Source organism: Hemitrygon akajei, chromosome 5 (genome assembly GCF_048418815.1).
Source record: "Hemitrygon akajei chromosome 5, sHemAka1.3, whole genome shotgun sequence".
NCBI lineage: Eukaryota > Metazoa > Chordata > Chondrichthyes > Myliobatiformes > Dasyatidae > Hemitrygon > Hemitrygon akajei.
Window position 1 is genome coordinate 139,116,585 of NC_133128.1, and position 12,803 is coordinate 139,129,387.

Consider the following 12,803-nt stretch of genomic DNA (forward strand, 5'->3'; position numbering starts at 1 on the left):
ATCCTTGTGGGACACCACTAGTCACAACCCTCCAATCTGAATGTACTCCCTCCACCACAACCCTCTGCTTTCTGCAGGCAAGCCAATTCTGAATCCACCTGGCTAAACTTCCCTGGATCCTGATGGCATAACTGATGGTTCACAATGACTGCATGAAATAAGTTGCTAAATTGGTTTATTATTGTCATGTATACTGGGTGGCGGGTGGAGATATGTCTCTATCAAAAGAGGTGTAAGGGGCTCCTTCCCTCCGCTGGGCTGCAAGTTACCTTTGGGCAAGGTGTAGCACCTGCTTAGCGCCCCCCCCCCCCTCAAAATCAGGATCACATGAAGCCATGGAAGCAGGTGACAGATGGTCGTATGAGCAGCTGGTGTATATCACAAGTCCTGGTTATGCGACCACTGACGCCAGGCAGATAATCTCTGAAGAGTAATGTTAATGGCTGTGGTCACACATCTTGTAAAGGCACTGCTCAGAAGAAGGCAATGACAAGCAGTTCTGTAGAATTTGCCAAGAACAGTTGTGATCACCCATGTCATATGACATGGCACATAATGATGAGGAAGACAGAGGTGCAGTGGAAAACCTGTCTCGCGTACTGTTCAGACACAGCGATACATTACAACAGTGCATTGAGGTAGTACAAGTTAGAACAATAACAGTGCAGAATAAAGTGTCATTACAGGGAAAGTGCAGTGCAGACAGACAATAAGATGCAAAGTTATAATAAAATAGACGGTGAGGTCATGAGTCCATCTCATTGTACTAGGGGACCGACAGTGTTATAACAGCACAGTAGAAGCTGTCCTTCAGCCTGGTTGTACATGCTTTCAGGCTCAAGAGCATCTGCCCAATGGATAGAAAGAAGAGAGTATGTCTGGGTTGGCCGGGGTCTTTGATTGTGATGGCTGCGTTACTGAGCAAGAAGTGTAGACAGAGTTCAGGGAGGGGAGTGCCGAACTGTCTCCACATTTCTCGGCAGTCACAGGCAGCGTTGCCAAGCCAAGCCAAGCCATGGTGCATCTAGATAAGATGCTTTCAATAAGACTCTTAGCAGTGTGGAGGATCATCGGGATCTTGAGGTCCAAGTCCATAGGACACTCAAAGCTGCTACGCAGGTTGACTCTATGGTTAAGAAGGCATACGGTGCATTGGCCTTCATCAATTGTAGGATTGAGTTTAAGAGCCAGGAGATAATATTACAGCTGTTGGAGTACTGTGTTCAGTTCTGGTCACCTCACTACAGGAAGGATGTGAAAACTATAGAAAGGATGCAGAGGAGATTTACAAGGATGTTGCCTGGATTGGGGAGCATGCTTTATGAGAATAGGTTGAGTGAACTTGGCCTTTTCTCCTTGGAGTGACAGAGAATAAGAGGGGACCTGATAAAAGTGTACAAGATGATAAGAGGCATCGATTGTGTGGATAGTCAGAGGCTTTTTCCCAGGGCTGAAATGGCAAACATGAGAGGACACAGTTTTAAGGTGCTTGGAAGTAGGTACAGAGGAGATGTCAGGGGTAAGTTTTTTTATGCAGAGAGTGGTGAATGTGTGAAATGGGCTGCCGGCAACCGTGGTGGAGGTGGTTAAGATAGGATCTTTTAAGAGGCTCCTGGATACATGGAGATTAGAAAAATGGAGGGCTATGGGAAACCCTGGGTAATTTCTAAAGAAAGTACATGTTTGGCACAGCTTTGTGGGCCAAAGGACCTGTTTTGTGCTGTAGGTTTTCTATGTTTCTATGACAATAGACAATAGGTGCAGAAGTAGACCATTCGGCCCTTTGAGCCTACACCGCCATTCTGAGATCATGGCTGATCAATTACTATCAATACCCAGTTCCTGCCTTGTCCCCATATCCCTTGATTCCCCTATCCATAAGATACCTATCTAGCTCCTTCTTGAAAGCATCCAGAGAATTGGCCTCCACTACCTTCCGAGGCAGTGCATTCCAGACCCCCACAACTCTCTGGGAAAAGAAGTTTTTCCTTAACTCTGTCCTAAATGACCTACCCCTTATTCTCAAACCATGCCCTCTGGTACTGGACTCTCCCAGCATCTGGAACATACTTCCTGCCTCTGTCTTGTCCAATCCCTTAATAATCTTATATGTTTCAATCAGATCCCCTCTCAATCTCCTTAATTCTAGCGTGTACAAGCCCAGTCTCTTGCATCAATAAAATTTGGTGAGGGTCAAAGGGGAGATGCCAATTTTTTGATTAGCCTCCTGGTGAAGCAGTGCTGCTGGTGAGCTCTCTTTGCAGCAGAGTCAACATGGTAGGTCCAGGACATACTACAGGTATTGTTCACTATTTGGGTCTTGACGTTCAGCACCATTGACACAAACAAGAGCATGCGCACCAACCCCTTGCTGAAGTCAATAACCAACCTGCTGACGTTGAGGGAATTATTGTCACTAGAGCTTCTATCTTTTTCCCGTATTCCACCCATCGTTATTTGAGTCACTGCCCACCATGGTGGTATCATCTGCAAACTAGTAGATGGAGTTAGAGCAGAGTCTGGCCACACAGTCATGATTGCATAGGGAGTAGAGTAGGAAGCTAAAGACACATCCTTGTTGTGTTGACGATAATCGTGCTGGAGAGGTTGCTGCCTGTCCTTCCCGGTTGCAGACTGTTGGTCAGGAAGCTGGGCATTGAGTCGCAAAGAAAGGTGATGAGTTTCAGGTCTAGAAGCTTGGTAATGAGTTTGTTTGGAATTATTTGCTATTGAAGATGGGGAATTATGGTGTTAAAGATGGAGCTGTAGTCAACAAGCAATAGTCTAACTTGGATATCTTTACTGTCCAGATGCTCCAGAGATTAGTGTAGAGCCAGGGAAATGGCCTCTGCATAAACCTATTTCTGCAGTAGGTGAATTGCAATGGGTCAAGATTTTCGGCGAGACTGGAGTTAATGCATGCTGCGTACAGCACCTCAAAGCACTTCATGATGTTGGAGCCATAGAGTGTGGATCTATACGTGTTTAAAGTTATAACACACACCAACAACAGGAAAACACCTTCAAACCGAAGTATACCATACATGATAAGACATTTGAACTAACTGATGATGTCAATGCAAAAATCAAAATGTAATCAGCAGGATATTCCACACCTGAAAAGACCGGTTAAAGTTAGTCACAGGCCCAAACGTGATGGCATTTGGTCTTCACTGCAGCCTGCTGTAATTCTGAGTCTTGGCTATTTTTTTTTATTTTCAGGTTTCCAACATTTATGTCTGCAGATTTGATGTGCCCAAGGTAATAATCTTAGACGCTGCCCTAATGTTTTTGAAGTTCATTCTGAATACTGTAGAGGGAGCACACAGCACATTGAATCAGCATAAGTGGACTAGAGCAAATCTATTAGCTGCAAATTGGTTTGGTCTCACAGCACAAAAACAGACTCTTCTGCCCTTCGAGTATGTACCGATCATCGAGCACTCTTTTATACTAATCCCAGTTTAATCTTGGGGCTGCCCGGAGGTGTAGTAGTCAGCATAACAGCACCAGTGCTCCGGGTTCAATTCCGCTACTGTCGGTAGGGAATCCCTACGTTCCTCCTGTGACTGTGTGGGTTTGCTCCAGGCTCTGTGGTTGCCTCCTACATACTAAAGACGTACTGGTTAGTAGGTTAATTGGTCACATGGGGGTAATTGCGTGACGTGGGCACGTTGGGGTGGAAGGGCCTGTTACCACGCTGTATCTTGAATTTTAAAAATCACCCCACATTCACATCACCACCCCCTCAGATTCCACCACTCACATATAATAGCCAATAAACCCACTAACCTACACATCTTCGGGATGTGGAAGGAAAGCTGAGCTCCCAGGGTAAACCCATGCGGTCGCGTGCAAACTCCGCACAGACTGCGCTGGAAGTTGGTGCTGAACCCGGGTTACTGGAGGCGAGAGGTAGAGGCTCGACTAGCTGCACTGCTGTGTGAACCAAGTGGAGATATTTAATCTTTAATCTATCGAAACTACTGTCTGTTCACAGTCAGTAGTGCCCAGCGCTCTGTGATAATATTCTCAGGTACACTGCTGAGATCCAGCTCCATTTGACCAGAGGACATAGGAGCCAAGTTAGGCCATTCAGCCCATCGAATCTGCTCCACCATTCCAGCATTTAAATTTTGCTTCGGTGGTACAATTTAACTCTTCGCTCTGTCTGCATTTGTACTCAATCATCAGCTTCTCCTTCCTTACATTCATGGTACACCCATCATCTACCTGCTGGCTCATCCTCAGCTCCATCATCCTGGCTCCCATCGCTCTGCCATATTAGCTTAAACCGCTCTAGCAAATCTGCCCATTTTGCAATTAATCCTTCTTTGTCACTTGTGTTGGTTTCCATGTTTTCTACAGCACACAGTGACTGCACCTTTGAAGCACCTCACTAGCTGCAAAGCACACTTCAAAGCCAGTCACACAGCTCATAAACAGGCCCTTCAGCCCACCATACCAGTACTGGCCTATCTGCACAAACACAAGAAAGTCTGCAGATGCTGGAAATCCTAGACACACACACGCACGCACGCACGCACACAGTGCTGGAGGAACTCAGCAGGTCAAGCAACATCTATGGAAAAGATTAGACAATCAATGTTTTGTGCCAAGGCCCTTCATCTATCTCTACCAATTCCAATTACCAGCACTTGATCTATAGCCTTCTAATCCTTGTTCCAGGTGATTCTTAAATGTTCTGAGAGTCTGTCTCCACTACCTTCGAGGCCAGTGCATTCCATATTCCAACTAACCTCTGGCTGAATAAAAATCTTCCGCAGATCCCTTCTAAACCTGTTACTTCTGACCTTAATCTTGTGCCTCCTGATCTGAGATAACTCAGATCAGCTTTTGATGAAGCCTCGATGATGAGAAGGTTAGTGTTTCCTAAGCTTAGAACGCTCTGCAGTTTTGTTTCAAGCCTGTGCAATCCTAGGGCTCCTCATCATGATAATTAAAAAGAGTTCTTGATAATGTTGCATCACCAGGCAAGAGATGCAACCAGCCAGAATGCCCTCCATGGTATGTCTGTAGAAATTTGGTCGTCTTTGGTGACATAGCAAATCTCCACAAACTCCACATACGAGTGGCTATACCGCCTTCATGATTGCATCAGTGTGTTGGGCCCAGGACGGATCTTTGGAGATGTTGCCACCCAGCAACTTGAAGCTGCTCACCTGCTGGCCCCTCTGGACTGGTGCGATTTCTCAAGACCAACCTCTTGGTTAAAGAGGAAGGCTTTAAGGACAGTTGAGGAGGAGACGACAGGAGACAAGAGGTAGAAAGATTTAGGAAGGATGGCCCAGTGGAGCTGAAGACTGCCTCCAGTTGTGGTATCATTGAAATCGGCATCGATCAAAAGGCCAGAGATTGAGTGCAGAGATTTTGAAAGGCTGGATGGGGAAACGTGCTTCTACGAGGAGCCAGAGGAGGAAACCTAGTGCTCTCCCTGTGGCTCCGTGACTTGCTGATACACCAGATAACATTACCCAACACAAGAATACATTCTTCCTTCCACAATATACACCATAATAAACTTTACAGCAAGCAGCCTGTTGTGGTGTTAAATTACACCCTAATTAATTTATTTAAAATTGGCGAGAGCCCTAGGGCTCCTCATCATAATAATTAAAAAGTGTTCTTAATAATGAGCTGGAGGATTATCAGACGCAGACATTTACACTATTCCTGGAGTGTTTAATTACTATTAGTGTTCACTACCCTATTTTTATCAGAGAGGCAGCAGATTGTCCCATTCACAAACCTTGCTGATGTTAGACAGGAAATAGCATAACCATGGCTGTAGAGCATGTGGTGGTTGTCCATCCTGTCCTACGATGACAGGAAACCTGTTTTTAAAGCGGAAAAGCCATTGCACTGGGGCAGTACCACTCTCTCAACATCAGAAGTCTAGGTCTAGGGAAGCGTCACAAACTGGGCTCTTTCTTGGCTGCAGTGGATGTCACTGATGTCTTCTGTGCCCTTCGCCCTCCAGGGAGCTCTGCAGAACCTCCTTCCTAGCCGTTCAATCTCACTGTAGATTGCATCCGTCTAGCCCACCAGAGCTGACTTTGCATGCGAGGACAGGCATGTCCCTTTCTCACTGGGGTACAAAGCTGGTGCCTACCCTCACCTGGTTCAGATTAGATTAGATTCAACTTCATTGTCGTTGTGCTGAGTACAGATATAAAGCCAATGAAATGCAGTTAGCATCTAACCAGGAATGCAAAGAATAGTGTTATTTACAAAATTACTGCGAATAAGAAGCAAGTGCTATAAGCACACAAATATAAAAGTACTGAGACAGTACAATATGGGTGCAATACTGCTTAGCGCTGTGATGTGAGGTTCAGCAGGGTCACAGCCTCAGGGAAGAAGCTCTTCCTGAGCTTGCTGGTGCGGGAGCAGAGGCTCCTGTAGCACCTACTGGATGGGAGGAGAGTAAAAAGTCCATGGTTAGGGTGAGATGCATCCTTGATAATGCTTTTCACCCTGCCCAGGCAGCGTTTATGGTAGATGTTCTCAATGGTGGGCAATTGGGTGCCAATAATCCGCTGGGCAGTTTTCACCACCCGCTGGAGTGCTTTGCGGTCCGATACGGGACAATTGCCATCCCACACTGAGATGCAGTTGGTGAGTCTGCTCTCAATGGTACAGCAGTAAAAGTCAGTCAGTATCCTGGGACACAGGTGAGCATTTTTGATGCTCCGCAGGAAATAAAGGTGCTGCTGCACCTTTTTGATCAGGATGGAGGAGTTCAGGGACCAGGTGAAATCATCAGAAATGTGGACACCAAGGAATTTGAAGCTTGATACACGCTCCACTACAGCTCCGTTGATGTAGATGGGGACGTGAGTGTGGCTCCTAGCGTGCCTGAAGTCCACAATGATCTCCTTGGTCTTCTGGGTGTTAAGGGCCAGGTTGTTGTCAGTACATCGCGCGGCCAGGTGCTGGACCTCGTCCCTGTAGGCCGTCTCGTCATCCCCTCTGATCAGGCCAACGACCGTGGTGTTGTCTACGAACTTGATTATGGAGTTAGACCACCTATCGAAGTGGTGTACCAGGGTGTGGCCACTGTCGCACGCAAACAGCTACTTACAGCCACAGGTGAGAGCAGAGTGTCCGGTGAGGGCCAAAGGTGAGTGAGCTACCCCGGAATGGACAGGACAGGCCCTTGGCCAGAGGCACTGCCTCTCCCTGGACACCGCAGACACTCCAGCCATAGAACATGTGAGCTTAAACATCCAGCTGTTATGGGAATACTTACATGGGCAATAGGTGATGCCTGCCCCACTGCACCAGACCCAGCACCTCTTCAAGGGAACAGTGATGATGGCTGATGTGGGTATGAATGGAGGAGCCAGCTGAGAGTTTTGAAACCAAAACTATAAGATATTTGTTGCTAAGGGTATTGTAAATCATGGGACCAAACTTGGCAGACAGAGTTAAGGCACAAATCAACAGAGGGAGTCAGACTCAGTCAGATTTATTCATCACATGGACATCAGAACATACAGTGAAATGAATAGAATTGACTTTATTACTTACATCCTTCATATACACAGATAATAATCTTTACCTTACGTATCCATTCAAAAGTGCAATGTGAAAATTATAGTAACTTATAATAAAACTATGTACAACAGGATAGTCAGTATAACATAGAAATACAATAGTATCAGCGTGAATTAATCAGTCTGATGGCCTGGTGGAAGAAGCTGTCCTGGAGCCTGTTGGTCCTGGCTTTTATGCTGCGGTACCGTTTCCCGGATGGTAGCAGCTGGAACAGTTTGTGGTTGGGGTGACTCGGATCCTCAATGATCTTTCACACTTGTCTTTGTAAATGTCCTGAATCATGGGAAGTTCACATCTACAGATGCGCTGGGCTGTCACACCACTCTTTGCAGAGTCCTGCAATTGAGGGAGGTACAGTTCCCATACCGGGCAGTGATGCAGCCAGTCAGGATGCTCTCAATTGTGCCCCTGTAGAAAGTTCTTAGGTTTGGGGGCCCATACCAAACTTCCTCAACCGTCTGAGGTGAAAGAGGTGCTGTTGTGCCTTTTTCACCACACAGCTGGTGTGTACAGACCACGTGAGGTCCTCGATGATGTTTATGCCGATGAACTTAAACCTGTTTACCCTCTGAACTCCAGATCCATTGATGTCAATAGGAGTTAGCCTGTCTCCGTTCCTCCTGTAGTCCACAACCACTCCTTTGTTTTTGTGACATTGAGGGAGAGGTTGTTTTCTTGACACCACTGTGTCGGGGTGATGACTTCTTCTCTGTAGGCTGCCTCGTTATTATTTGAGATTAGGCCAATCAGTGTGGTGAAATGCATCATTTGTGTTAACAACCGACTTCCCCTTGCACACGCTGGGGGCAGCCCACAAGTGTCACAACACATTACAGTGCCAACATTCCATACTCACACAACCTTCTGAGTGAAGAGTTCCCCACTAATATTTCACCTTTCACCCTCAAACTATGACGTCTGATATACTTACACCAACTGTGTGTGACCTGCGGCTTGGATAAGTCAGTAGAGAGTGCCTGAGAGCTACACCGTACACCCTGGTGAGTGGAACTGCGGAGATACGCATCTTAGGATAAGGACAAGGCAATGGACGGTGCATCATGGTGACATATTGCTGGTGGGCCTTGTACAGTGATGCTGACACTCCCTCTTTCATGACACCAGCACGTAAGTGACATCACAAAGAAAGCATGACAGCTCTTCTACCTTCTTAGAAGTCTGTGTAGATTCAACATGTCATCTAAAACTTTGATAGACTTCCATGGATGCACAGTGGAGAGTATCCTGACTGGTTGCACCACCAATGCCTAGGAATTGGGACAGTCTACGAAAAGTGTTAGATACACCCCATCGTTTACAAGGAATGCCCGCCGCAAGAAAGCAGCAGTCATCAAGGACCCCCACCATCCAGGCCATGATCTCTTCTTGCAACTGCCATTGGTCAGGGGACACAAAAGCTTTAGATCCCACATCACCAGGTTCAGCAACAGTAATTACCCTACAACCATCAATTTGGCACCTTGCTTGTTTGTCCATCTTTGTTTATGTATGGTTTTCATAAATTCCATTGTATTTAATTTCCTGTAAATGCCAACAAGAAAAAGAATCTCAAGGTAGTATATGGTGAGATATATAGTTTGGTAATAAATTTACTGTGAAATTTGAACACTGTAGGTCTCTGGTCCCTGGAGTACAAGCGTGAGCTGACCAGCCCCCTGTGCATTGCGGCGAGCCACGGCTACACCAGCTGCCTCCAGTATCTGCTCCAGCGCGGAGCGAAGCCCAACCTGATTCCCGGAAACAGGAGCCCCCTACACCTGGCCTGCGCCAACGCCTACTCTGACTGCGTGGAGCTGCTGCTCCAGTATGGAGCAAACCCAAGGCTGCAGACGGAGGATGGAATGGCCCCCCTGCACCTCTGCGACACTCCTCAGTCCTTCTGGTGAGTGACAGCAAGCAGTGCCTGGTAACTTTTACCAGGTGGAGGCACATGGTGCCTTGAGAGGACAAATCCATATAGAACATAGAACACCATGGCACAGAACAGGCCCTTCAACCCATGTTGTGCCAGCCTTCTAACCTAGTCTAAAATCAATTGAACCACTCCCTCCCACATAGCCCTCCGAGAACCCTTCTGAGTCTCTTAAATACCCCTAATATATCTGCCTCTACTACCACCCTGACTGAGTTCCATGTAAAACACCTATGTCTGACTTCCCTCTCTGTACTTTCCTGCAATCAACTTTAAATTATGCTTTTTTCATTTTAGCCATTTCTGCCCTGGGGAGAAGTCCCTGACTGTCCACTTTGTTCATGTTTCTTATCACTTTGTACTCCATTATCAAGTCACCTCTCATACTCCTTTGCCTCAAAGAGCAGGGCCTGAGTTTGCTGTACTCGTAAGACAAGCTCTCCAATTCAGGTATCAGCTTAGTAAATCTCCTCTGCATCTTCTCTAAAGCTTCCATATCCTTCCGATAATGAGGTAGCCAGAACTGAACACCGTGCTCAAAGTGACGTCCAACCTGGGTTTCATAGAGCTGTAGCATTACCTCACAGCTCTTGAACTCAATCCCGTGACCAGTGAAGGCCAGTACACCACAAGCCTTCTTAACCACCCGACTAATTTGCACTGCAACCATGAGGGAACTATGGACCTGGACTTCAAGATCCCTCCTTTCCTCCACACTGCCAAGAATCCTGCCATTAACCCCGTGCTCTACCCTCAAGTTTAACCTTCCAAAGTGAATCTCTTCACACTTTTCCGGGTTAAACTCTGTCTGTCACTTCCCAGCCCAGCTCTGAACCCTAGCAATGTCCAGTTGTAGCCAATGACAACCTTCTGTACTACCCTCAACACCACTGACCATAGTGACTTTCACAGCCTCTAGACACCCAAAGCTTCCTTTAGTCTTGGATACTCTTCAGATGTGGCTACTGTTGTAAATTAGGAAATAAGTAGTAAGACAATATAAACAAAAAAAATTAAAAACATGGGAGCAGTAGACAACCATTCAGCCCTTCAGTTCTGCTACATCATTCAGGATCCCACCCCCCCCACCCCCCACAGATCGTCAGTCTCTCATCTTGATGCTGTGTGTATCTAAATATTTATCTGTCTCCTTCTTAAATATATTCAGCGATGCCCTCTGAGGCAGAGAATTCCACTGTTCCAGTGAAGACACTTCTCATCTCAGTCCTGAAGTTTTTTCCTGTAACTGAAGATGCTGACACTTGATTCTAGGCTCCCCGACCAAGAGTAAAATCCTCCCATTTGCAGCCTGCTGAGCAGTGCCAGAATTATGTAGGTTTCCATGAGATCCTGTTCGTCTACTCTCTTCTGAATACAAGCATAGTGAACCCATTTCTCCTCGCACAGTAGTTCTATCATTCCAGGAACCCATCTGGTGAGCCTCTGTTGCACTCCCTCCGTACGGGTACATTTTAGATGAAAAGAAAGATACACAAAGTATTGTCTCCTGTATAATTGTAACAAGACTTCCTCTTGCAATGAAGACTAACATAATATTTGGCTTCACTGCCCGATACCCCTGCATTTTTGCTTTCAACAACAGGCGTATAAGAATACTTAGTCCCTTTGTAAAGTAACACCTCTCACTTTATTTAGAGATACAACACAGAAACAGGCCCTTCCACCCCAACGAGCTCAGGCCACCCAATGTGACTGATTAACCTACTAACCTGTACGTCTTTGGAATGTGGGAGGAAACTGGAACACCCAGAGGAAACCCACAAGGTAACACAAACTCCTTACAGACAGCGGCACAACTGAACCAGGGTCGCTGGCACTTTAATAACATTACGTTAACTACAACACTACCGTGCTGCCCATTTTAACACCATTTAAATCAGATGCTGCCTTCCAGTTTCTCTGAAAAAAACAGATAGCTTCAACATGTTATACATACCCTTGTAATGCAGCCATGGTTTTGCCCAGTCGATCAACCCCTCTAAGTCACCTTGCAGTCTCTATCCCTCTTTACCAGCCAGTTTTCAGTCATTGTCAAACTTCACCATGTTACATTCTGTTCCCTCATCCAAAATATTGGTATTGTTCAGACTAATTTCTGCAGTGTTTTACTAGTTACTTCCCTGCCATGCCAAAAATGACCCATTTATTCCTGACTGTCAATCCAATTTTCAATCCATTCCAATTCTTTATTCCCTTCACCATGCACTTTAATTTTCATTAAAGGCTTTCTGAAAATCCAAGTACAACTCTGGTTTTCTCTTATTTATTCTACCAAATACAACCTAAAACTCTTCAGTAACTTTGTCAAAAGTCATTGCCCTTCCAGAAATCCAGGCTGACTTTATTATATCTCATTGACATCTTCTAACGTCCTGTCATCTCTTCCTTTACAATAGCCTCTGGCATTTTCCCCACTCCTACTGTAAGGATGACCAGAGTTTCCTGTTTTCCCTCATGTTTCTTTTTGTTTTAAATGATACGGTTATATTTCACCCCCGCTCTGTGAAACTATCCCATAATCCATGAAGTTCTGGAAAATGATAGCCAATACATCCATGATTTAGTTTAAAAGAATGAGGAGAGATCTTATTGAAACGTGTCATATACTTGGTGCTTGACAGGGTGGATTCTGGACTCGGGCTGAACTATAGAGGACAGGGAGGATGTCTGGCCCTTGCACACGTAGCACGCAGGCCCACCAGCGTGTAGACACACGCTTGTGGTCGTGAACCAGCTCCACAGCTTTGGGTAAATAGTCCCATTGTCTTGTGGGCAGCCTCGGGCAAGACAAAGGCTACGGGAGTAAACCCAGAAAATCTGGAAGTCATTGAACATCCTTCCGGAAGCTCCTACAGCCAAACTGGTGCCAAACATATAGCTTTGTTTTCTTTTGGACTACACCGGTGAGGCCAAAAGGGGGATCTTGACAACTGAGCATCCCAGGATCTCTGTAACTTCTGCCCAGGCTTGTGAAAAATCCTCCATTGTCCTTCAAGACAGACAGATGCCATCATTTAGAACTGAAGTCCGTAGGGACTTCCTACAGGTGGTGCCAAAACTCTGGAATTCCTTTGCTTAGAAGGTTACGGAGGCTGCATCAGAAGGTGTAATTAAAGAGGCAATTTTTGTAAGATAAGGGAATTGCTGTGGGGAACCGGCAGAGATAAGGAGATGGGGAGCTGAGGCCTGGCTTCAATCGGCCACCAACGAAACAAATGATGGAACACACTTGAAGGGCTGAATGGCCTGCCCTTAAGTTATTATGCTT

General features: G+C 46.0%; 1 protein-coding gene across 2 annotated transcripts in view; it reads left to right on the forward strand.

Annotated features, from left to right (window-relative positions):
- The window catches only part of asb18 (ankyrin repeat and SOCS box containing 18), a 69,700-nt gene that overhangs the window by 22,832 nt on the left and 34,065 nt on the right, over positions 1–12,803 (forward strand). For both annotated transcript variants that reach the window (XM_073046644.1, XM_073046643.1), the window contains exon 2: positions 9,217–9,484. In XM_073046644.1, the coding sequence (XP_072902745.1) occupies positions 9,217–9,484 (268 nt within the window). The remainder of the gene's footprint in view (positions 1–9,216; positions 9,485–12,803) is intronic.